Below are 26142 nucleotides of genomic sequence, written 5' to 3' on the forward strand. Positions count from 1 at the left end.
GAAGGGACCTTAAAAATCATCTAGTTCTAGCCCACCTGCCCTGGGTGGGGACACTTTCCATTAGACCAGGTTACTCAGAACTCCATCCAGCCTGGTCTTGAACACCTCTGGGAATGGGGAGTCCAGAACTTCTCTGGGCAACCCGTTCCAGTGCCTCACCACCTTCATAGTAAAGAATTTCTTCCTAATATCTAATCTGAACCTACCCTATTTCAGTTTAAAGCCATTCCCTCTTGTCCTATCACTACCTGCTCATGTAAAATGTCCCTCTCCAGCTTTGCTGTAGGCTCCCTTGGGGTACTGAAAGATACTTTGAGGTCTATCTGCAGACTTGTCTTCTCCAAGCTGAACAACCCCAATTCTCTCAGCCTGTCCTCACAGGAAAGGTACTCCAGCCCTGTGAGCATTTTTGTGGCCTTCTCTGGACTCTCTCCAGCAGGTCCATGTCTGTCTTGTGTTGGGGACCCCAGAGCTGGATGCAGTACTCCAGGTGGGATCTCGCAAGAGCAGATGTAGAGGGGAGAATCACCTCCCAAATTTTCACCCCATTGTAAAACAAGTTTGAAAGGTTTAAATGCCACATTGTTAGCAAGATGCAGGTGGATGCCATTTCTTCCAGATATTTTGCAAAGCCTGTTTCTCTTATTTTGTAAACTGGCCTTTATAGCTGTCTGAGAGTGACACTGCAAAGGCAGAGGTAATGCAGAGAGAGATATTTTCCATGCTAAATATTTTAGGCTGTGATTGTATCTACAGCATTTCATAAAATCTTCTTTGCTTTTCCTGTACTTGCTAAGTGTTGCTTTAGCAGAGGAGGCTGGATGTCACAGAGTTTTGAAATTATTTTAAAAATAACATTGCTTCCACTTTGGGCACAAGATTGGCTTTAAAAAAAAAAAAAAAGATAGCCCTGGCACAAAATAACTTTTGGAAGACATATGCATAATATATTAGGTTTTTTTCTCCTATATGGTTTTAAGGCTGTCTATATAAACCCCTTTCCCCGAAAATTGTTGAGTAAAAACCTGGCAATTAAAAAGTTGGACTAGTAAGATCCTCCCCCAACTCTTACTGGGACAATACTCCATGGCTGCCTGTTCCAAACCCCTACTTTTATGTAGTAGCCATAGACTGAAGCATATAAGAGACTTACAGAATGCTATTCCCAGATCTTCACCCCCCTCTGCTTTTCAAAAACATGCAAAATATTTGCTTTTGCCCAGATTCCTGTGGTCAGCCTTCCTGGTCGAAATTTCGAATATTAAATTTGAACCAGTGGCCTGTCCAGTTTAGGATCATGCACCTTGTGATAATACCCCAGTTTTCCCACAGAAAAGTACAAAAATGGTTAAATATTTCAGATCAGCTTGATCAGAGCGCTTGAACACGTAGAAATTCTCTGTAATATTCCTTGTGTGATGGTTAGTCCTGAAGAGTTTGCTTCCGTTGCATCTTAAGATCAGTGCATGCATTCATCTTTGGTTTCAGTTGACAAACCAGAGGAATGGCTCTAAAGGGCTATTCTGTTCTGGTGGAGGTCTCTCCTGGGGTGCTGCCTCTAATGCTGGCTGGGATTGTACTTTGAGAAAGAGGGTGAATAGTAACACCAGAGTGATGTTTTCACAGCCTGAAATGACGGGTAAGAGTAGCCTTTAGAGGGATTGCCATGGCAGCTCTCTGGTGCTGGGGAAGGGGAAAGGCAGCAACCCTCAGCTTCAATGTCTGCAGGTGTAAGAGACAGGAGTGTGCCAAGGTTTTTTGACAGAGCAAACCAGATTTCTAAGAGTAGATGAGCTCTCAGCTCCCATTGAAATACTCTACAACACCCGTATTTTTAAAATGAGTGGAAGCTGTTAAAGCTCAGAACAAAAGAAAGGCAAAACTAAATGCAGCCTCTAACAGTGCTGTAGCCTTATCAGTTTGAACAAACAACCAGCCTTCAACCAGTTGATCAAATTCATGAGTAAACATGTTGACACACTGTTCTTAGAAATGAGTTGCTCTGAACCTACAGATGGGTTGGTTTGAAGCCAGAGATTTCACGGAAGGCCAGCCTTTGCTTTTTCTTTTGTTTTTCCCTTACTTTTCCCAAACATGTTTCCTCCTGGCCATAGTAAGTGCCTGGAATGTGGATGACTCAAGTGCAGATCTCCCTGTGATTATCTTCCACAGGGAGGCCAATGTTTGCGTGGGAGAGATAATGTTCATGTCAAGTATCCTTTCAACAAAAGCACAATCTGAGCTATCTGTGAAGCATTATAGAAAAAAACTTTCAGACTCTTAATAGATTGTCTGTTAGAAAAATAGGTGTATGAATTGGAATAATACACCACTGTTGATTAAATAATACTGCTTTATGTTTATAATAGAATTGCAAATTTCATGATGTTCCTTAGTTCTTGTATATTGATAAATTTGGGTTGAATAGTAAGGGGGAATGTAAGGGAACTGCCTTAACATGGTGCTAGCAGCTCCTTATTAAAAAATAGAGCACAGGTGAGCAAAGGAAGTGCTTTGTTTAGCTCTTGTTTTGGTAATCTCAACCTTGTGTAAGGCAGGAATTTTGAGACCTCTGAACTTTGACCTTTGACTGTTCCCATTGAAAGGAGAATAACTTGAAAAAAAATTCTCACTTTTCATGCTCTGTAGTTAAGATAATAAAATAAATAGTTAAACATCACTTTAATACAAGAAGGAAAAAACTACCATAGAAATAGCTGGAATAGAAGTAGTAACACAGGTGGGACACAATGAAGAGGAAGAGGAGTAGATACCAGTTTTCAATTTTATAATTAGTTCTACTAATTCACCCTTCCAGGGTTAATAATGGTGTTCTTAAAGTGAAGGGGAGGGAAACCTCCAAGTTGCAGCTGCAGTATGTAGGTAGACAAATGACCAAATGTTAAAAAATTACATATATTGACAGTCAAGGCTTCTAACAAACTGGACTTTAAACATAAATATTTTGGCAGCTGAAGCCCTGTGAGCAAAAATCCAGATGAAAATTGGGGGTGGGTGTTTGAGTTTTTAACATGAAGTTAATTCACCTTGGGAAGTGTGAGGTCAGCAGGGACAGTTGGTTAGCTCAGGTTATCAGTACTATTATCTTATCTCTCCAGGGTTGTACTTCATGTAATTTTCTTCCGTTTTGACTGTGCATATATGTACAAAGATGGGCATTTTAAGCAAAAAGCTGGAGCACAAGCTTTTCAGGAAGGCACGTGGTCTTATGGCCCATATTGCCTAGTGTGCTACAGATTTTCTTCGCTGCAGTTTCTGAGTATGTGTTAACTATCAGGAGCTCAAGAGGCACTACAATGAGGGACAAAAAATGTTACTGCTTCAGGATATTACTCTGTTCCAGAAATGGCACAAAGTACAAGCAAGGACTTCAGCAGCTCTTATTTCCCCTTAATTTCTGGTTGTGCTTTCCCCAACTCTGACTTTTCCGTGCAAGCCTATGAGGCTTACTTTGGGAGTTTGAGATAGGCAGGGTTTTCTAAATGGGAAATAAACAATGTGGTTTATTGTTAAGCCTCAGCTTCCATGTGTACTGGCTGTTTGTTTAGCAAATAGCCTCCAAATTTTCTCCATTTCCATGGGCAATGTTAAAACATGACAAAAGAACAAGAAGTTGAATAGTTGTTGTACTAGGTTGGTAAAATGAAAGATGAATTCAGTTGTCTTTGAAGCTTGCTCTGTGTACGACATCTTCAGTGACTCTCACAGGTTTAGCATGTTCTTACAAATAATGTCCACTCAACATGGATTTAAAATGTCTTCTTCCACAGGTATGTAGTAAGATTTTTTTCACTATTAAAATTACTACCAACAGAAATGGCAGAAACAAACATGAGAGGAGAGTTTTGTGCAAAAGAGAGGCCTTGTCTAACCACTTAAAATTCTGAGCCACCTTCTTATGCTCTCGACCTTATTCAGTTTTTTAGGACACTGCCACTGAGTAGAGCAGCAAGTGCTGGTGCTCCCAGTAGTCTCCCTTGGCTTATTTTTGTTTTGTAGGAAAAAAAGCCTCCTGAGGGTGGAACACCTGCAGGACTGGAGCCCTCAGGCTGCCTTCACATGACAAATCTTGCTAAACTGCCCTTTAAACTGATTTATTGCTTTACTGCTTCCTATAAAAGTGGCTCCCACATGTGAGCAGCACTGACAGATAAAGGGCAGAATCACAGGCAGTGAGTTGCTCCTCACGCAGCTCTGTCTTGCTGAACCTGGGAGTGAGGGGCAGAGAGCAGCAGAAATGGGCCGCTACTCGGGCCGGAGCATGAGGCTCATCGCCATGTGTGTGCTGAGCCTTGTCATTTTTGCTGTTGAGATCTCCGTAGCCTACGTGGGCAATTCTCTTTCCTTAGCCTCAGATGCCTTTACTGTTCTCTCTCACCTGATCTCCATGATCATCGGTTTGTTCGGCGTCAGGTTCAGCCGCATCAAGTGGCACAAGGCCAGCACTTTCGGCTTCAGCCGAGCAGACGTGCTGGGAGCTTTTGGCAACTCTGTTTTTGCCACTGCTCTGATGTTCAGCGTCTTCGTTGAGGCTATCAAGAGGTTTATCAATCCTCAGAAGACGGAGAAAGTACTGCTCGTCCTCATTATCGGGGTTGCAGGTCTACTCCTCAATGTGTTAAACTACGTTATCTTCATGGACTGCTGTTATTGCCGTGCATCCCACGGAGACACTGAAACAGGTAAATAGCCTCATGCGGTTGCTCAGCGTTCCCAGCCCTCTACACTTCTGCTTAATGACTCTTATAAAGACTGTTTACTGCTTCTCTGAGATGGGCATGTAAAACATAGTTTTCTTCATTCTTTTGTTAGCGAGGGTAATGGATTTTGTGCCTGAACCCACGCATGTTTCCAGTTACCACCATATGTGTTTATCAGTAAGTAACGTGCAAGCAGTGTATGTATTGTCTTTCTGAAGTGTACAGTGATCTGCAGGAGAAATTTTCTCCCTAATCCACTGGCTGGCCAAACAAGGGACAAAACATACTGCCACCCTGAGGAGATACTTGTTATGAAATACCTAATCCTGAAATATCTGTCACCCACAGTCTCCACTCTCAATATTTTAGTAATTCTGCTATAAATTTTGTCAAAGATGTGGTTATCTTTGAGCAGTGTTCACAGTTTGTATGAGATAAGAGAATAGGTAAGGGCAAGAGAAGAGTCTCAGCCTTCCTTGGTTTGGGAATATGTTGTGAGACTATCTGGATGCTGACTGAAAAAACGGAGTTGAAGTATTCTTTGCTGATGTTTGTTAACCTGTGCTTGGGAAAGCATGCAGAGGAAAAACAGGTTCTCTGCTACAGAAATCTTTTACAGAAGGTTCTGTTCGATGCACAGAGGTTTGGCCTTTTAGTTTATTTGTCCTAGCATAGGAATTTAAAATTTCTTCATTTGGGAGGAGAGATGGGGACTGTTTTTCTCATTCCCGCAGCAGCTATTTCACTTTCTTTGATGCATGACACATGCGAGTTCTTATTCTCTCTCTGTATGTTTTTATATACACATACAAACATATTTCTTAAGAATAGTTATATTTCAGTTGAGATAGGAGCCAGATATTTGCAAAGTGTTACCTGGATGTGCTGTGGGGAAAGCTGAGGGACCCCACCTGAAAAAGCAGCTTCTGTTATATGCTGTTATATACTGCTCTAGCTGAGGTGAGGTAAGTCCTATGTTTGACTTCCAGGCTTTGGAATTAAAAATTAGAAAACTGATAGTTTATATTTTAGTGTTTAATGTGTTTTGATTTAGATCTTGAATTGGAAAATGTTTCTGTTCATTATCAAAGGTATCTGCAGATCGTATTGAAGCTTTAACTTTCCTGGTGTATAACATTAAACCCAGATGCATAACTGATATTGGTGCCTGTGTGTTTAGATGCCCAACTCTTTAACATCTGAGCTACTCTTAGACTAAATTTGTGGCGATATGTAATTAGCTGAGGGATTTAATAGGCTTTTGTGTTGGGAACTGTCAGCAGTTCCTGACAAAGTCTTTGTTTATGGTGACTTCTTGGAAGACAGCTTCTGAAATTGTGCTTCTAGGTGAAGTCAGGGAGGAGGAACACATCAGCACTTATAAGGAAATTAACTGAAATTAATGGCAACTGTGCAGCTAAATGATGTTCTCACTGAATTTCCAGGATCCTACTCCTAATAAATCTCTGGGACAACACAGCCATCCCTCTCTGTCCAATAGACTTTTGTCGAAATACCTGGTAATTCCACTTTGCTTTCAACTGAATTTAAGTTGCGTGAACCAAGGATGAATTTCGTACCATCCCATAAATATACTGTGTAGATTAGCTGGTGGTTTTACCTCTCTGTTTCTGGTATGATGAAACTTCCCTGCTTGCAGTAGTGCCTACAGGTAAGATAATGCCATTTTATACTGTCGAGGGAATGCTCTTTTCTTCTGGACTTAATTTTCTAATTCCCACTTCAGTAAAATTTCCCATTTATTTCCTCTAATTCTCTCTGTATTCAACCTGAGTAGGATTTTTATTACTTTTCTTTCAGAAGAAATGTTATTCCCCAAATAGCTGTACTCTGAAAAGTGTACTCACATGCTCTACATATATATTATGTATTAAAAAATGTGGAAAAAAGGGATTCCGTATCTCTCTTATGAGGATATGTATATGAGGAAAATATGCTCTTTCCCGGAGATGGAAGTCAAGGCAAATTTTCTAGTGCATCAGCAGCAGAAATTCAAGCAGATGGGCATGGTCTCTGAATCCTGCTGATGCAGTCCAGCTGTCCACGGGCAATACCTTTAGTGACACCTGAGGAGTCTCCTCAAAGGGTTCACTGAAAGGTAAAGATTTTTAGAGTAGCCCTCTACCTCCTAGGCTTTCTAGGGAAAGGGGACAATTGCCTTCGTATCTCTGTTCCCCAAGTAGGAATAGATTTAAACAGCCCTCTCTTCTCTTGTATGTGATTGTCTGAAAAACACAAAGCAAAAAGGAAATAGAGTGGTTCAGTTGTCTAGTGTTGTATTGTGGGTGCTGAGGGCAGCAGGAGCATCTAAATCCACTGAAACAAATTCTTCCTCCTGTATTAATGCCACAATTAATCACCACAGTCAACAGTTCATCTCATTTCTCTGTTGCGTGGTCTGCCATCAGGGATGGAAAATTAGCTGGTGGGTTTCCTAGATGCTGCTGACAGCAGTGGCAGAGTGAGATGTGCCTACAACGAGCCTTGGTAGTCAGGTCTGGACACTGAGTGAGGTGTTTACAGGTGCCAACCCAGCTCTCCATCCTTTTCCCTTGTTCTACATCTGTACTCCTCATTTAACTCATTGCAACATTCACACCTCAGGGGCTCATCTTAGTATGAATATTCTTGTTAAGTAAGTTTTTCCAAGTTGCCATCTCTGCTTACCCAGAAGAGCCAATTCCCTCCTCCACCCATTGACTAGGCTTGTTTTTCCTCTCATCCCTTACTCTTCTGTCCCTCACCCTTCTCTTTTTTCTGGTTCTTGCTACCCTTTTCCTCTGTGTCCTACAGTGTCCTACTGCCTAAGTCTTCATCTGCTGCCATTCCCTTTTGTCTCTGTTGTGCAAATTCCTGTCTGTCCCCTCTGCCAGCTGTAAGCACCTGTGTCTTCCCACCTGATTGAATTAAGGTCTCTCTGTCCCGTGGGTCCATCTTTGCACTTGATTCACACAAGTGTAGTTCCCCACACTATGTTAGGACTAGGAGGAGAGGTCAGCAAGAGTACAGGGAGGACGTGCCCCTGTTCTTTCTTTTGATACTGACCCAGAGCAAGTTACTACAGGTATAACAATATTTCTGTCTCTAAAGGAACTGCTGTGTAGAGGTACTTGAGCCAGCTGGGCCATCCATGGTAGAGGCCATCATAGCTAGTTATTGCTTTGACTTGAAATCCAGGAAATACTTGTAAAAACAGGGAAAAATTAAAGCTTCCCCAGGAAACTTTTCCTAGGAGTTAAAATTTCTTGCTGCTGGAAATGACAGAGCAACTTTAGCCAGAGTTTTCTGACAATTTCGAAATCTTGTATCTTATGCAGAAAGTTTTGGCACAAAGGTGAAGAATATGGCAAAGTAATTAGCAGCTGAAAAAAAATTATGCTCTTATAATAAATACCAGACAATTTTAATACTGCCCATGCCCTTTACAGTTAGTCATAAAAATGCAGAAGCCTGTTTTACCACACACAGTGATCCAACTGCTCTTGTTCATGTAGGTCAGTGTAAATGTCTCTTCTACTCATTTATACACAGTTTTAAACTGTTAGAGGGATCGCAGTTTGGAAAGCACCGCGTTAGTCTGATTATAATAATTCTCTGTTGTTTGTCTTGAGAAAATTAATAAAGATTTAACATGAACAAAACATTTGTTCTGTCGTTTTGTGATCTGTACAGGGAGGTGGGGGGAAGTAGGAAATAAAAATGTCACCCAGCCCAACCCATCTCACACTAAGCCATCCATAAAATGTCCGAGACCTGTGAGAAACAGCTCTCATCTTCTCATGAGGGACCTCATGGTCTTTGCACAGCTCACAATTCAGTAAATAAAACATGTTCTGTGTTAGCAGCCACGTGGCTTGCTTTTATGTTCCCCTTTGTACAATTTAGTGGGTATGTGTGTGAGCTTTTTGCGTGGTAACACTGCTGGATCTTGGTTCTCCTATCTCAGTGTGCACCAGCAGCCTGCCTCTCAGATAAGAGGTGGCATGTAAGCTAGCAGCCACTTAAATGCAGAACACACCTTCTTTCTCCTTCTGGACCTACGCAGAGTGAGTTTGTTTATTCTGAGGCTTGCTGTGAGACGTATCTTTTTTTTTCCAGGCTTTTGTAATTAGGAGAGATTTTGGGGTACACATGTGTGAATGAAGAGAGGCACTAGCCTTAAATGCCTAGGTGACTTGGGAAGGCTGCACTGAAGTTATATTCTGAACTAGATTTTCACAGCTGTTGTTGCAAACATACTGATCCCAGGGGAAGTGAGGACATTTATAGGCCAAAATAAGTGGATAAATGGCTGCTTAACCTGCATCTTAATGCCACAGACCTTCCCAGTGGAGACCTAGTGAGCTAAAGTGTGCAGGTATCAAAAAGCAATTTTAAATGTAGTGGTGCTCTCCAGTTGAACAGACCCAACAACCTATAGTGCAGATGGCAAAAATGGTCTGGGAATTAGAGTTCCAGAATAGAGGGTTTCAGTTTCTGAGGTTGTCAGTGTGATCACTAAGTTCACCCATATCTAAGAAGAAAAAAATGAGTTCCCCGATTGAAACAGGTTTCTCTTTCAAGTGCACTGCTGAAAGGGTGACAGACTTTGCCAGTCTGATGACCCAGAGGCCTTTGTAAGGAATGAGAAGGAACACCTGTAATGCCAGACTCTGGCCTACTGTGTTTTTCACACCTGAAAAGCCTAAAAGCATATCCTCAAGATCAGCATTACTCTGTGCTGCCTCTCTTTTGAGTCTATCTTCACTGGATTGATACTATTTTTCCCAGAAAGCACTAGCTCTTCAGTAAACTCTTCATGCCAATTCATCCTCTGACTGCATTCATACAGATGATTGTCAAATGTGCAGCACCAGAGTTTACCAAGAGACAGTTGCTTCACTCACACAGTGCATCCTCATCCTCAGGATTTATGCTGCCTGGGTAGTGCACCGTGGCATCCAACTCCTAAATGCTTGACAACATAGTATGCACAAATGAAGGGATGTATGCTTTATGTGTCTATTTCCATAAATCCCAGAGGTGTTAATGTGTTGTCATGTAGGTAACCAAAGCCTACTATAACTAAATACTTAGATTATATGACTTTGAGTTCTACAGCACTGCCGAATGTAGTCCTCTCAAATTGAGTAAAAAGGCCAAGAGGCACTCTCAAAGTAATTTTAAGTGTTTATCAAATACCTAAGACTGAACACATATTTTCTGAAGGTCTTCTTTAGTTTAATAGGGTGGCAAATAATCCTCATCAAATTTTTCCAAAGCTTTTCTGAGCAGCTACTGAAAAGGCAACTAGGTGTGTGTTAATCTATATTCAGTGAAGCTCTAACACAAAACCTTTAAAAAGACAAGGTAAGAGACTGTGAAAGTTTATTTAGTAACATGCTTCTCTAAATTTTCTTCAGATCTGTTTTGAATGCTCTTAAAAGAAACCTTCAAAGATAATCCAAGGATTAGTTTCCAATGAGAAAGTTTTGCATCAAAGCAAGTAAAAGCAAATGTTTTAGGGCTACTTTTTGGGCAAAATGGAAAATGCAGAATGAAAAAGTTAAATCCATGAGTAAAGCAAGCAAAGCATCCCTGGATGGTTGATGCAAGAGCATAAAGGTAAGGTTAAACCTTCTGAACCTAGATTCCAACAGTACTAGTGCTGCTGAACTTTGGGTATCTGCATTCGCTCTCAACCTTGAACCAATTTCATAGCAAAGGAATAGACAGACTGTCTGTTACATCACAGTATCTGTGGTGAGCTGTAAGGAAATAAAAGGACTGTAAGATAACTGAGTTCAAAGTCATAAACAGTTTCAATACAATCGGGTTTTTAAGGTTGACATGTTTTATAAGTTAACTGCAATTGTTTTATTTGGATGGCTGTTCTGCAGATAGTTTGATACAGACACAAGTTTGGTATCAGATTCAGTCTAGAAATGCTGCCGGAATAGAAAAGGAATTTTTTGCAGTAGGGCTCAATGCAATTTACAATGATGAAATCGGTGAGTGGCTTTCTCTTCTTCATGTTCTTTGCAATGTGCTGTGCTACCTCCCAGTAGAAAAAGGTTATATGGAGATTTTATATATAAACACATAAATTTATATGAGAAATATAACAGAACTACACTTTAAAAAAAGTGAATTGTCAAGTATTTGAAATATTTCAGGAAGTATTATCCAGGTGCTAGAGCAGATAATGACTGGATGTGTCTTAAAGTATGCAAAAATATCCAGTATGCTGGATATGAAGAGCAGGGAATGGTGGTTTAGAACTAAAAAACTGAACAACTATCTTAAAATAGGAAAAAAATATAACAAATATAACAAAACAGAAGACATTCCAGGGTAGAAACTAAATAATCCCACAGGGTCCTAATTTCAGATTGACCTACCACTGTATTCAAGCCAAATTTAGAAATCCATGAAAAATACGTTCTCCGTGTCCAACCACTGGTACAATACTTCTCCCCAGGACAGTTTCAGGACTGTCATGAGAAGTCATAGCTGTGATTAAAAATCCAGGGACATTCACCTCTGTACTCTGCCAAGGGCACTGATAAAGCTTTCATCCAGACTGCTGAGGTCTTGCTGGAGAGCTACCTTTCAGGTTTCTGGTCCCTGGATTGAAGCAGACCTGATGATTTCCCAGCTGTTTCACCCTTCAGTGAAACTTAATCTTCCTCTTGCAGGTGTGAGAGGGAGATACAAATAAAATGAGAAAGCACTGAGGAACAAACCACCTGCAAACAGAATACTCTCATACTAACCCCCTTCCACAACAAGGTCTGTTGGTCAGTATTTATTTTGTGATTCATTTTGTGGTCAAATTTATCTGTAGCAGAAGCCAACCACATGGTTTCCATTTAGATTTGCTATGAATTTGGCCCAGCATTCCTAATTTAGAGAAAGAAACTTCATAGTAGCCTTCCAGGTCTTCTCGGAATGAAGCTGAAAGGTCCTCTCACAGCCATCCATTGCTTTTCAAGCCACGGACTGAATGTCATGTGCCCAGGGTCAGCCTCAGCTTTTTAGTGCAAATGTAACATTTTCCTCCCTAGTCTTAAAGAGGCATAACTCCTTTATCACATGTGGCAACGTGTGGGCGTTGGTTTCTTTCATTCTTTAGTTTCTTCCAGGTCATTTCTGAAATGTCTTTTGAAAGTAATTTTTATGATGGGTCAAAAAGTAATCTCTGTCAGGACTTTGATAAGAAGGATGAAGAGTGATCTCTCTTAATGGTACCATTTATACTTAGTTCCTTATTTTTATGATTCTTTTTGCTATTCAAATTCTACAGCAGCACGAGGCTATGAGTGATTTATTTTCATTCAGTAGTAGAAGAAAATTACCATCATTACTGCTGTTACTATTGTCACATCTCATAATTATAGAGATATCCTACTTTCAAGGGCTGGTAATGGCTTCTCTGGAAGGAACTAAATAGATTTTTACCTGTCATCTTGAAAATTAATATCTTAAGGAGGGCATGACACAAGTCTGCAAAACCAAGAGTGGCATAGGGTGAGTAGTCATTGAATGTTTGTCCCATTCTCTGAAATGAGAACAAGAAAACATTAAGTGAAACTAGCAGGATTCAGGTTCAAAACAAGGAGAAAGAGGTGACAGGCTGATATAGTTGGGGCTGTTCAGCCTGAAGAAGAGAAAGCTCCAGAGAGACTTTAAAACACCTTTTCAATATCTAAAAGAGAGCTGGAGAGGGACTTTTTATAAGGCCATGTAGTGATAGGACAAGGAGTAATGGGTACAAACTGAAAGAGGATATGTTTGTATTAGAGAAATTCTTGACTGTGAGGGTGGTGAGGTACTGGAACAGGTTGCCCAGAGAAGTTGTGGATCCCCCATCCTTGGAAGGGTTCTCAGCCAGGTTGGATGGGGCTTTGAGCAACCTGATTTAGTGGAAGATGTCCCTGCTCATGATAGGGGGGTTCCAAACTAAACCATCCTATGATTCTTCACACCATGAGAGTGATGTGGGGAACTTGTTGCCAATTAGTGTTGAAGTCTACATCAGTGTGTGAAAGGCTAGACTTGCAGATGAATGAAAAATCCACTGAGGGCTACGAAACACCTAGCTCAGAAACTCATTTGAGCTGAAAATACTTGAAGGATAAAAGAGTATTAAGAGGAAGTATTATATATACTCACCCTGCTTTTACTGTTACCTAAGCATCCCCTTATGGCCAGGTGGGGACAACCTCTTGGCTAGAGGGTCTGACTGCCAATGGCTAGGTGTTAAAAATTGGTATGCTGAGTACTTTGAAAGCTTGGCACACAGAGATCTTGAAGGTTATAGGACTGCTTTGCATCTTTGGGATTCAGAAGGAAAGTTGTCTTGTTTGTAATAATTTTATGAGTTCTTAAGAATTTTACCAACTCCTGTTCCTGATTGGGATGAGGAAACTGTAGCTTTTCTAGCAGTATTGTAGCTGAAACTAGAGTTGGCAAATAGTTCAGAAAACTAAGGTCTTGGACAACCTTTTCTGAACCTCTTAAGAGGAACTTCTTCCAACTCAGCATAGTTAGAAACAGAGAGCCTGGGATATTTAGGTTGATTGTTTTGTTTAATAGTATGTAGCTTGTTCAGATAATCTCAGTTCTGGATGAGTAAGTGTAACTGTAACATTATGTTGTTGAATGTCTGCAGTCAGTGTAAAACACAGAAGGATGCCAAGCACACTGCAAAACAAACATAAACATGGTTCCTTTTTAAAAGGATTTGAGACCAAATCTTCTGATACTGCAAGTGGATTGGTGCAAGCAGAACAGCAGTGCCCAGAAAGGGGGAAGAGCCCGAGTGAAAACACTGGTTACAGGGTTGGTGACTCCAACATGAAGAATTATGACTTTTTTTTTGATTATGTAGAAGAAGATCAAGGTGAAAAATAGCTACAGTGATAACATACACTTTATTCTGAAGATTAACCAAATTTAATTATTCTTGTTATTGAAAACAACAACTTCTTGAATGAGAATGATTACCTTTGATCACTTGACAGTTTTAGGAGTCTTTTGTCCTGAAGCGATTGTGATACCTGGATGAAGAGGGACAGGGAGGCTTGTATGCAGAATGGGGCAAGCAAAAGATTTGATGTCCAAGAGGCTTCTAAGCAGCCATAGTGCAAATGGAAAGGCCCTGAATGGATAAAGAACTGAAGATGTCCTGCTTTTGACTGGGATAGTTCATTTTCTTTATAGCAACTGCATTTTGGATTCATATGAGAAGAGTGTTGATAACACATTGCTGTTTTAGTTGTTGCTAAGTGGTGCTTACTCTAAGTCAAGGACTTTCCAGTTTCCCATGCTCTGCCAGCAAGGAGAAGCACAAGAAGCTGTGGGGGAGCACAGCCAGGACAGCTGACCCAAACTGACCAGAGATATTCCATACCACAGAGAGTCATGCCCAGTACATATTCTTCAGGGGTTGGTCAGGAGCTGCCAATCACTGGTCTTTTGGGGTTTATTAATCTCTCTTTAAAAAAAACCCCACCAAAACCACAGAACAATTATTATTCTTTTTAATAGTATGAGTATTATATATTACTTTGTGTCAATTATTACATTGTTCCTATCTCAACCCATAAGGTTTTTTTCTGATTCTCCTCCCCATCCCTCTGGGGGCAGGGGAGAGTGAGCAAGGAGATGCATGGCACTTAGTTGCCAGCTGGGCTTTAACTATGACAGAAGATGAGAAACAGAAAGCAGGAGAGAATGACCAGTTCCATAAAAACATACGCTAGATATTCAGAAGACAAAAGCGATTCAAATGTGTTACAGTACTGGGAAAGGAGTAAAGGAGGCAGTCAGGACTTTTGCTGTGCCTCTGTATGAATCTATGGCTGCCCTGGGTTTTGAAGACAGTGCAGGTTTGGTTCCCTCATCTCCAAAATGTGTGGATGGGAACTGGAAATAGTTCAGAGATGGACCCATTGCCTAACTCAGCACAAATATTGCTCTGTTTGTGTGTCAGTGTGTGGCTTTCAGACTGATGCTGTATCATAAGAAGCAGACTGAGACGTGTGAGCTTGACAGAAGGAATAAATTGGCGGATCAGCAGATAAAGCTTCAGAGCTGAAGCTCTGAATGTGTACTGCTTCTGACATCTTCAGAGAGTTAGATGTATTTGTGTCCAATGTCAGAGGACTTACCCTTATTTGCTGAAAATAATACTTTTAACACTATTTCTTCAAAATAACTGATATTTTTATGTTTTGAAGTGAGTTCAGGACTATGAGCTGTTATTTTTTTTTTCCCAAAGAGGATTGATGCATATTTTGTGCAGGAGGATTAATGATGTTTCAGCTTATAAGTCAGTATTATCAGTCTTCCTAAAATAAGAACGACTGGAAATTCTTTTCAGTTCTATGCAGGTGCAATGATCTCGGCCTCAGAGAATTGTCTTTTTTTCATTGTAAGTGACGTGCCCGAGGCAGAATTTTCTATCATTAATTATAGTAAAGAAAATATAGACCATCATTTAAAAATTTATATCTGATTATTTGACTTCCTATAACTCACATTTTTCTTCTCTTTGTTCCACCTTTGTCATACTCTTTTTCATTTGGCACAACCATTAAAAATCTCTTATCTTGTTGGCTGTAATTATAGAGCTGAAATGTGTGTTGATGTAAGTTACTCTATCTGTTTCTATGACTATGTTTATCTTTATGGTAAGGTTCATTTCAATACACTTATTTTTATGCATTTGTTAGTTTGAATATTGCAGGGTATTGAATGTATGAAGGGCATGCACAAGGATCTCTTGTTAACTGGGAATTGTGTGTGTTAATTCCTTGGAGGGGTAATTATCCTCTGAATGGCTACTCAAACCCACTCCAGAGGTTAAGATACATCTTGTGTTCTGTGCAAGACAGGCTTTGGTTGTGTGCACAGAATTAGGTGAAATGGAGAGGCCTCATTCAAAAGGTTTATTCAAGCAACTGCTCAAACTCAATTAATAGCAGTAACAATGCAATAGCTTCAGAGTTAGAAAAAAGAGGAAATTCCTGAAGTCTTTAAGGAAAGGAGGTCCCAGCTGACTGGGGCAACATCAAACTGGCAACCTGTCATTAGTGGGGTTCTGCAGGGCTCTGTCTTGGGCCCTGTGCTCTTCAACATCTTCAAAAATGACTTGGAACCAGGATTGGAAGAAATACTAAGCAAGTTTGCAGACAACACAAAACTGGGAGGAGCCGTTGATGCCCTCGAAGGGAGGGAGGCCAGATTCTGCACCTGGGATGGGGAATGACATGCTGGAAAACAGTGCATTGGAAAGGGATGTGGGGGTCCTGGTCGATGGCAAGTTGAATATGAGTCAGCAGTGCCCTGGCAGCCAGGAGGGCCAACCCTGTCCTGGGGGGCATCAGGCAAATCATCGCCAGCTGGTCGAGGGAGGGGATTGTCCTGCTCTGCTCTGCACTGGGGCAGCCTCACCTTGAATATTGTGGCAGTTTTGGACACCCAATATAAGAAAGATATTAAGCCCTTAGAGAGCATCCAAAGGAGGGCAATGAAGATGGTGAATGGCCTTGAGGGGAAGCCGTTCGAGGAGTGGCTGAGGTCACTTGATCTGTTCTGCCCGGAGAAGAGGAGGCTGAGGGGAGACCTCATTGCAGTCTACAACTTCCTCGTGAGAGGAAGATGAGGGACAGGCACTGATCCTTTCTCTGTGGTGACCAGTGACAGGACCCAAGGGAATGGCCTGAAGTTGTGTCAGGGGAGGTTTAGGTTGTATATTAGAAAAATGTTCTTCCCCCAGAGGATGGTTGGGCACTGGAACAGGCTCCCCAGGGCAGTGGTCACAGCATCAACCTGCCAGAGTTCAAGAAGCATTTGGACCATATTCTCAGGCACGTGGTGTGACTCTTGAGGATGGTGCTGTGCAGGGCTAAGAGCTGGACTTGGAGGTTCTTGTGGGTCCCTTCCAACTCAGTATATTCTGTGTGATTCTGTGAATTTCTGGTTGCAGAACCTTTGGTAGGTGAGACAAGATAGTGTTCCCTGGCCTTGCTGGTTTATAATCTGATAGTGATGGGTGCTTTGTCAAGTGTGGTAAAATGTGTGATGTGATGCATAAGTATGAATTGCAGTTGCTGAAGTCATCCTTCTGCACTGGTGTGCCTCAGGCATAGCTGAAATACTCCAAACTCTCCCAGGATACCACTTTAAGGACATTATTTTCTTTAGGTCATATGTATTCTACCTATTTTTTTTTTTGGGGGGGTCCAGTTCTCCTATTGAGAACTCCATAGTTGAGGATGACTTAATTTCCCATCACCTCCTTTGATTATTCAGTTGTTCCCATCAACCTTGAAATGCTGTATTAGTAGTCCAGGTCTGTCCTTTTCTATTTGCAAGCAGGGCTGTCACTTTCTCAAGAACTGTTTTAACAACGACAAGAAAAAATCTAAATCTAATACAAATACAAGATAGAGGTTTACTTGCTTATTATGCTTCTTGTAGACTATCCTGTAGGTTTAAAAATGCATGAAATTATTTTTCTTATGGGTTGAGGATAAATTTTTGCACAATAAGGAGCTATTTTCATAGAATCATAGAACGATTGGAAGGGTAGGATAGGACCTTAAAGATCATCTAGTCCCAACCCCTTGCCATGTGCAGGGACACCTTCCACTAGAACAGGTTGCTCAAGACCTTATCCAATCTGGCCTTGAACACTGACAGGGTTGGGGCATCCACAACCTCTCTGAGCAACCTATTCCAGCATCTCACCACCTTCCCAGTAAACAATTTCTTCCTAATACTTAACCTAAATTTCCCATCTTTCAATTTGTACGCATTACTCCTGGTCCTATTACTACAGTTCCTGACAAAGGGTCCCTCCCTCGCTTCCCTTGTAGGCCCCTTCAGGTACTGGAAGGTTGCTGTGAGGTCTCCAGACAACCTCTTGTTCTCCAGGCTGAACAGCCTCAACTTTCTCAGCTTGTCTTTGTAGGGGAGGTGCTCCAGTCCCCTAATCAACTTGGTGGCCCACCTGAGGACTTGCTCCAACAGTTCCATGTCCTTCTTATGTTGCAGGCACCAGAACTGTACACAGTACTGCAGGTGGGGTCTCTAAAGAGCAGAAGGGGAGAATCACCTCCTTCAATCTTCTGGCCACGCTCCTTTTGATGCCACCCAGGACTCGACTGGGTTTTTGACACACCTTTTTAGAGGCTGGTGGCCGGAAATCAGCTGGCTCAGTAGATGGCACTCTGTCCTTTGATTTGGCACTGAAGCCACCAATAAAGCACCAAAGGAGCGTAATTATTGGATCCGTCACTGGGACTTCACCGTCTCTGGATGGTGGGAGCGCAGGCAGGGCAGCACTGAGTGACTTTGCCCACCCGACAGGGCCCTTCGCCAGTCACCGCGCCAGCTCCGCGCCTGCCCGCGGCCCATCTCTTTTTCCTATTTATTCCGTGTTTGGCTGATTTCGTGCCCCCCGCGGCAGCTCCCGAGGCCCGGCGGGGCCGGGGCGGTGCCGGGGCGGGGCCGTGTGGCGGGGCCGGGCCGCGGGCGGGCCCGTGTGGCGGCGGCGCGGCCCGGGCCGCCCGCACTTATTGCGGGCCGGCGGCGGCGGCGATGTCCCGGCGGTAGCGCGGAGCGGGACCCGCGGGCAGCGCACCACCGCCATGGGGCGGTACTCGGGGAAGACGTGCCGCCTCATCTTCATGCTGGTGCTCACTGTCGGCTTCTTCGTGGCCGAGCTGGTGTCCGGCTACCTGGGCAACTCCATCGCGCTGGTGTCCGACTCCTTCAACATGCTCTCGGACCTCATTTCCCTCTGCGTGGGGCTCTCCACGGGGCGCATCGCCCGCCGCAGCCGCCGCGGGCCCCGCGCCACCTACGGCTACAGCCGCGCCGAGGCGGTGGGAGCCCTCAGCAACGCCGTCTTCCTCACCGCCCTCTGCTTCACCATCCTCGTGGACTCCGTCCTGCGCCTCGCCCGGCCCGAGCCCATCGACGACGCCCAGCTGGTGCTTATCGTCGGCACCCTCGGCCTCGCCGTCAACGTCGTGGGGCTCCTCGTCTTTCAGGACTGGGGCGCCTGCTGCCGCCGCCGCCCGCCCGCCCCGCCGCCCGCCGCCGCTGAGCTCCGGGATGTGCCCGGGGGCACGCCGGAGGGGGAGGCGGCTGAAGCAGGTGCCTTTCGGCTGCATCTTCGCCTTTCTCTCGTGTCCCTCACCTCTCCGCATCCCTCACCCCCCGCTTCTGCATCCCTTCCCATTCCATCCCTTCCATCTCTTTTGCCCTGGGGACTCGCCGAGCTGTTGGACCCATCCTCTGGGCCCTTTCAGAGCCCCAGAGCCACCCGTGGGCCCTGTGGGGTTTCACTAAGCTCATTCAGACACCCGCCGCCTCTTTCACCTTGTACTTTACACTGGCCTGCTGGGCGTCTCCGCGGGATGGGGGAAGGAGGCGTTGCTCAGAGGGCTGCATAGGAAATGTTTTGGCTTGGTTGTTTTCTTCTTGTCATCTTTGAAAGAAGTTGGTTTTGAGAAGGTTGATGTTTTTTCTGTTTGTAGAACTTATACACAACACAGCGTTTCTTCTTTGAATGCAGGTGATTCACCAAATGACCAAAAAAGCCCTGAAGAGGGGTCTGAGAAGAAAAAAGAGAAAAAGTCTGAAGCCTTGAACATCAGAGGTATGGCATGGGAATATACTGCTAATGTTATATTAGCTTAAAACACTTCATGGTTTGCATCTCAGATTCCTCCCCCCCCTTCCCAAATTATCAGTAAGAAAGGGAGCAAAAGCCCAGGACTCTTCTGTGTAATTGGACCTGGTTATCTTTGGCAGAAAGGTTTTGGTTGTATGAGATAGTAGAGGTAGTAACAAAATAGTGTCATGCTGATTTGTCTCTGAGTGTGCTCACATTTTGATTTTTATTCTTTAGAAGAGTGCAGCCAAACATTTTGGAAAGGATACAAACCCTATTGCACTAAGCTCAAGTCAGTAGAGGTTTTACAGGAAGGTAACGCAGGTAGCTATGAGGAGCATCTTTGAGTGTCACAGCTGTAGTAGGTGAGCAGTTTTCAACTTTAAAATGCTTTTCAGCAGATAACAGAATTTCTTTTAAATTCCAAGGTTGCTAATGTTTTGCTGTCAGCACAAGGAAAAAAGTTCTGAAACTGGTGCTGCAGCACCATGTTTTTCCAGGTCCTTGAACTGTGAACCCATTCCTGGAAAAGTCTGGGACAGGATCAGCCCTCTTACGTTGTAATTTGGCAGGTCTCTGGGAATCTGTGGAGTGAAATACTATAGCTACTTCTAGGAATAAACTACCCACGTGTCACTCCCTGTCTGTGTAGGTGTTTCTATGTATACATGTCTATATAGGTACTCTGAGCAGAGCCAAATGCAGATGTCTTTGAATATATGAAACATTGAGTTTGTCCCCAGGGAAAGGGCTGTCAGAAACCTGACAGGATAGTAGTTCAGGCTTCTTATGGTCATGTATCAACATCTGATATTCCTCCAAGGTTGTGTAAATTTGCACTGTGTGAATTCTGCTTAAGGGGTCGACATGGCAGTCAGGCACCTGGGTTTGCTGGGGTTTTTCTAGTGTGTGTGTGTGTGTGTGTGTGTGTGTGTGTGTCTGTCTACCTGTCTTTCAAAAGTGTTTTCGGAGCTACAGAATGCATCTATAAGGCAAGATGCTTTGGAAAATCAAACCATGTGCTAGAGCCACAACACTTGCCTGGATGTCTAGAAATCGGTGTCACTGAATATTATGGCATTATAATGGTAAGATTATTGCAGCAGAATAAGGAAACTTATTCTGGGGATGAGGAGAGAAGGATAAGAAATTGCTTTAGAGAAGACCTTGCTTGCCTGAACCACAGTGCCTGGGTATAATGATGCTGGAAACTTTCAAAAATGTCTGAAGGATAAGGATATTTTAAAACAGTTGTTTTAAAATAGCTGTCATCTTTCATTTTTAAAAAGAGAAATTTTTGTAAGTAATACTTCGATATGTAATTTTTACAAAATCAGTCTTTATTGTCCTTACAAATATTCATTGCTTCTGTAGCCAGTGCTACAGATATGTGTCTTTAAAATTCTGATTCAACATTTATGTTTTTCTTTTGAAGTTAGTTACATAGCTATACTTTATAATCACTTGGCAAAAAATTCTTATGTTGTAGAATTGGAGCCTCCCTGAAAAACATGGCTGGACAAAATGGATTGTTAGAGGAATGGCTTCCTTGATTTTAAAAGTGGTAGGAACAGGAATCCACAAATTCTGCCTGGCAGGATTAATTATTGCAGTGTGAAATTATTCCTTATACTTCTTGAGCATATGCAGGGTAATTCAGACTTTCCAACACAAGCTGTTGGAAACTGTGATCTTACCATGCTTAACATACCACTACTAATACTTTATTTAGTAAAAATTAATCTTCATTTCTAGCTTATAATCATAGCTTTTGGGGTTTGATAGGGAAATGGGTTCATTTCTGCATAGGCCCTCATTATTGATGTATTACCAGGGTGTACATATTATTGACATTATTAGTGTAACATAAGCATTTTCCAAATTCTGTATTCTCAGCTAATAATTCCTCAAAATTCTGATATACTTACTTTTTTCTTAACTCAAAAGAAGACTTTCTGAAACATTTTCCTGTTCTTTATAAGCTGTTCTCTTTGGTTAGTTGCCTTGGCAATTGCATCCTGCCTGTCCCTCTTGCTAGTGCAATAGTTGATAGCCCGTGCTGAATTGAGATTATTTGTAAATGAAAAGAAAACACTGCAACACTGTTAGGAGGAGTAAAACCCTGTGGAAGTCTGCCAAATGGGGCAGAACATGCCTGACTCTAGCAGAAAGAGTCGGACTCACTAGAAGCTTGTACTTTCTTATCTGACCCAAGTGATTTGGAGGAACTCCAGAGGTTGTTGCCTCACACAAATCAAGGTGTGTGTCCAGAACTGTGAAGAAACAGCAGCACAGGCACAATTCTAGGGCTAATCCAGTATCCAGCATCACCGAAGAGTCCAAACTCTTTGCTGTGTTGTTAATGAGTTTTGGGGGGAGCTTTTTACAGCTTCTCTAGCCCAAAGAAGGGATTAAATGGCAGTGAAACACTTCAAAGTACGTGTCATAGGGATGTTAAAAGGTGATTGTTCATTTTATTCTCTCATAAGTATTGACAAAGAAATTAACTTCATACATAGAGAGATGCCCTGAACTAGGCATGGGTTGGAATGAAATCTGAGTCTAATAGTAAAGACTGACAAAAGTGGAGTGGTTTGAGTAGTGATGGGAAGAGGGAAGTTTATGTAAAGTAATAAGACAAAGAAGAAAAAGAGACTTCTTGGATTTTTGTAACTTCATAGCAAGAAAACTACTTCGATCATTGTAGTTTACAGGGCAGCTAAACTTGTGCTACTAAAGAGCCTGTTTTGTGTCTTTGCCTTTTGTGCAAAACAGTATTTAAAGATGTAAAAAGAGGCACCTAGCATTCCTCTCCATTTAGAGTAGTCCAGGCACATACTAAACCATGTGACTGATCTCAAACCAGAGTCTGATTTTTGCTGAGTCTGAGTAGTGTTGGTGTACAAGATTTAATATGACTGGTAATCAAACTTGTTCTGAAAACTGGAGTTTGAGGGTATTCAAAGCCACAAGGCTGGACTTAGGTTTTGCTTAGGTAGTTTTTTAGATTTCAGGAGTGTCATATAAACTGATGGGGGAGAATAACTGTTACTGGGGGTTATCTGTGGCTCTCTCAGCTTCCAGGGTAGAACTGATAGATTTAGTCATCAATTTTTAATTGAGATTTAATGTGCCAGGATCTCTTAAAAATTTGCAGACATTGAAGCAAGCACATTTTACGTTACCATGGCATTGCAGTTGGACAGAAGTTGCTGGCCTACCCTACATGTTTAATAAGGCATCCTACTTAAATAGCTATGCTTCAGATTTAGTGTTTCCCTTGCTGTTTTTTCCTGAAAGTGGTTACTGGAAACTTTGGTTATGATATTAATGCCTGGAATTTTGCATTCTTCATGTCAACTAGAACATACTTGAAAAATGCAGGAGTGTTTCCCCCCTGCCCCCTAAAAAGCCCCAAACAAAGCAAAGAAACCAAAACCACCTCACTAATGGAAATTGTGCCATTTGTTTCAGGTGTTCTTTTGCATGTTATGGGAGATGCACTTGGATCTGTGGTCGTGGTAGTTACTGCTACTATCTTCTATGTACGTCCTCTGGGGGATGCTGCGTGTAATTGGCAGTGCTACATTGATCCAAGCTTGACAATAGTTATGGTGATCATCATCTTGTCTTCTGCATTCCCACTTATCAAGGAGACCTCAACTATTTTGTTGCAGATGGTCCCCAAAGGTGTTAATATACAAGTGCTGAGTAAGTCAAATTTGTTGTTGAAATGCTGTTAATTTTAATGATATATTTCAATGCATATGTTATTTGTGGAATGACAGGTTTGGATTATTTACTCATAATAGCTCCAAATGCTCAAGAACTGTGAGAAATAGTCACATGCCTGTGTCCTAGCAACATGACTCAAATCTCTCTGGATTAGTTAAAGCATGCATTTTGAGAATGTGGTACTCCAACAATACATCAAAAATACCAGGTCTTGAGCTGTTAATGCTTTGTATGGGTTGCTTGTGAAAGAAACGACATTGAGTTACAATATTTCCCAACCCTGTATTGGCTTCTTCCTAAAGGCTTCCAAAACAGCTGAGAAATTTCCATTAAGGTCGGTTTATTTTGTAACTCTAAGGTGCTGTTCACACTGGTCAATTGTGGGGTAGCACTAGGTATTTCTGAAATTCCATCATGCTCAGGATGGAAAGAAAGCAGAAGATATGGGGTCTTGATGGAGGAATTGGTGCTCTAACATTTCTTGTATGAACAGTTGGTAAATGGTAAATTGCCTGAGGAAAGGGTGAACCCAAAAGGAGAGGTGGCCTGTTCATGCAGTCATCTGGAGGCTGAACTGAAGGCAGCTGGGAGTAAACATGTTTTATCAAGTATATCTCTTCTAAAATGATAGTTTGGATACTGCTGCTTTTGGATGGGGTGCCAAATGGGACAGTGGATAATTAGCCAGTACACCAAAGCCTCTAATACCTTTTTCTTATGTCTTCCAGCTGACAGACTAGCTCGTGTACCGGGAGTTAGCAGCCTTCATGAGGTACATGTTTGGGAGCTTGCAAGTGGGAAGAACATTGCCACTCTTCATGTCAAGTGCCAAACCCCTGCCAATTACCAAGACGCTGCTTACAAAATACGGGAGATTTTCCATGAAGCAGGGGTCCATTCTGTGACCATCCAGCCAGAGTATGTTGACCACAAGACCTCCCAGCTACTGTGCAGCTCGCCCTGCATCTCAAAAGCTTGTGACCCTCAGCTGTGCTGCAGTCAGAGGGAGCCCCCCCGGGCTAAAACTAATGGCTACAGAGAGAAAAACAACAGTTACATTTCTGCAGGGCACAAAGACAATGGTTCAAGTAAAAGTGACATTGAAATCCCAATCGAAGACCCGGCAGCAGAGGACAGCCTGAAAAATTGTGACATTTCTGATGACAAATCACAGGCGAGCAGTACACGGTTTTAGGCAGCTCCCTCTAGTCTGCATCTTGTTTTCACAGAACAAACGTATCATGCCTGTGAATGGGGTCATTGGTGGTTGTAGCTGAAGTTGGTGTGGCAAAAAGATTTCTGTGCTTTAGCTGTAAACCAAAATACACCTAAAAGCCCCTTGTATGTGAAATAAGGATTAAGATTTCCACCAAGGCTGTTGCATTCATCTAAGATTTTTCTGATGCAGCCTTACCCAGTTTGTCACCAAATAAGGGTGAATTCCTGTTCTTAGAGTGGATGGGGTGTATTGCTCGCTGTCTGCACTGATGTTTGCAGTTCATGGCCAGTGGCACTGGGAATGAAACTCTGGCCTTTCCTGCTGAAGTGAGCTGTTTCGTGAAAGCCCTGAGGCCAGTTAATGATTGTATTGGGCTGAAGTACTGTATATTTATGAAGGACTTCAGTAAAGATGCTTTGCTGGTCCTTAAACCCCATTTTTTCATGTTTTACAGTAACACTTGTGCTCCTGGCCAGTGGGGTTTGTGAATGAAATTAAGTGTGTCTAAGGGGAAGCACTCAGGAATTTTGACTTGCATTGTTTTCTTGATTGACTCCTGTATTTAGGGACAGAGCAGAAGCTGGTCTTGCTTCTCTAATAGTAATACTGGAGTCCCAGCCTAATTACAGATGAGTGTGCTTAGGAATAGACTGCTTATCATGAAAGCAAATAAATACCTACTGATGTTGTCTGCACTGATTCTAGCAAATGGAAATGTAGGCAGTCATCCAATTAACTTTTATCTTGTTCACCATTATGATTGTACAACTCAGTCTTTTTAAATATTTTTTTCCTTCTGACAACAGAAGTTCTAAGAACCATGGTCTTACTTTATCACTGTGTGGGATGATTGCATTATCTTTAACACTGAGTGTCTGTTGTTATTCATGCTGAATAAATAAGCTAATGTGTTTATTATAAACAGTTAAAATTCTGCAATTCTATTATTAAGACATAATTTATTAATTAAGACATAATTGTATTAATTAAGGAAGTACCTTTAAGTCTTGTATGCAGTATTATCACTTAGAGGGAGCTTTAAAAAAAAAAATTAAACCAGGGAATTGTTCCTAGTTTAGTCTTAATTATTTCTTGTTGTCTGCCTTTAAAGGTCTGAGCCCTCCCCTCTGCCCTGCCCTTCCTCCCCCTGCCCAAAGGTGTATCTCAAAGTGAATTTAGTGAAGCAGTTCATTATCTTTTTGCTGCTTGTTCTTTTCTGAAGGCATGCAGGGGTCCTCTAAGGAAAACAAGGTGACATGCTCTGTCACCAGGATTGGGTTTAGGTCAGGTGTGCTCTCCATGTTTCTGGGAGAGGAGATCCACTACCTAATCCACACTGAGTGCAGTGCTCAGCCTCCCTGGTCATTCAGGTCGGATCCAGAAGCTTTCAAATACACTTTGCTTCAAAAGCAGCCTTTCAATGGTCCGTGTGGCCTGGACAGGCTATTTTATCCATTTATTCATGGGGACACCTTTATAAAATAGTGCTGTCTTTACCTCAGTGACACCTTAAGAGAAAGAGCAAATTGATTTCATACCTGGGCTGGGACAATACCGGGACCTCCCTGTAAGGCTGGCTTAAAAGCAGCCAACTCCACATTAATAAAGATGATTGCATTAATTCAATGAATATTAAAACACACAGCAGGATATTTTACTGCTTGGAAAATAGTATTTACTGAAGCAGTGATTGCAGTCTAAATAGCACATTTCTAGATTTGTAGTTACCTGTCCCTTTTGAACAGATTCTTGGGTGAATTAATATGTTTCATAGC

General features: G+C 42.2%; 1 protein-coding gene across 2 annotated transcripts; it reads left to right on the forward strand.

The window, feature by feature from the left end:
- Window positions 1–4184: 4184 nt before the first annotated feature.
- SLC30A10 (solute carrier family 30 member 10) lies at window positions 4185–25285 on the forward strand. Of its 2 annotated transcripts, none has more exons than XM_064648172.1 (4): window positions 4185–4703; window positions 19315–19398; window positions 22888–23124; window positions 23877–24446. In XM_064648172.1, the coding sequence occupies exons 1-4, from the start codon at window positions 4259–4261 to the stop codon at window positions 24341–24343; spliced, it is 1233 nt and encodes a 410-aa protein (XP_064504242.1). In that variant the 5' UTR covers window positions 4185–4258; the 3' UTR covers window positions 24344–24446. The 2 variants fall into 2 exon arrangements, with proteins under 2 accessions (XP_064504242.1, XP_064504241.1); XM_064648171.1 differs by lacking the exon at window positions 4185–4703 and adding an exon at window positions 18263–18893 and having other exon boundaries at window positions 23877–25285.
- The last annotated feature ends 857 nt before the right edge of the window (window positions 25286–26142 follow it).

This window comes from Pseudopipra pipra, chromosome 3, assembly GCF_036250125.1.
Source record: "Pseudopipra pipra isolate bDixPip1 chromosome 3, bDixPip1.hap1, whole genome shotgun sequence".
NCBI lineage: Eukaryota > Metazoa > Chordata > Aves > Passeriformes > Pipridae > Pseudopipra > Pseudopipra pipra.

What these genes read in the sequence shown, in the direction of transcription:
- SLC30A10 (XM_064648171.1), top strand. Translation starts at nt 18,383, where the DNA reads ATGGGGCGGTACTCGGGGAAGACGTGCCGCCTCATCTTCATGCTGGTG. An exon ending in GGGGGAGGCGGCTGAAGCAG is followed by an intron (nt 18,894 to 19,314) that starts GTGCCTTTCGGC and finishes CTTTGAATGCAG; the next exon opens with GTGATTCACCAAATGACCAA. An exon ending in TGTTAATATACAAGTGCTGA is followed by an intron (nt 23,125 to 23,876) that starts GTAAGTCAAATT and finishes TATGTCTTCCAG; the next exon opens with CTGACAGACTAGCTCGTGTA.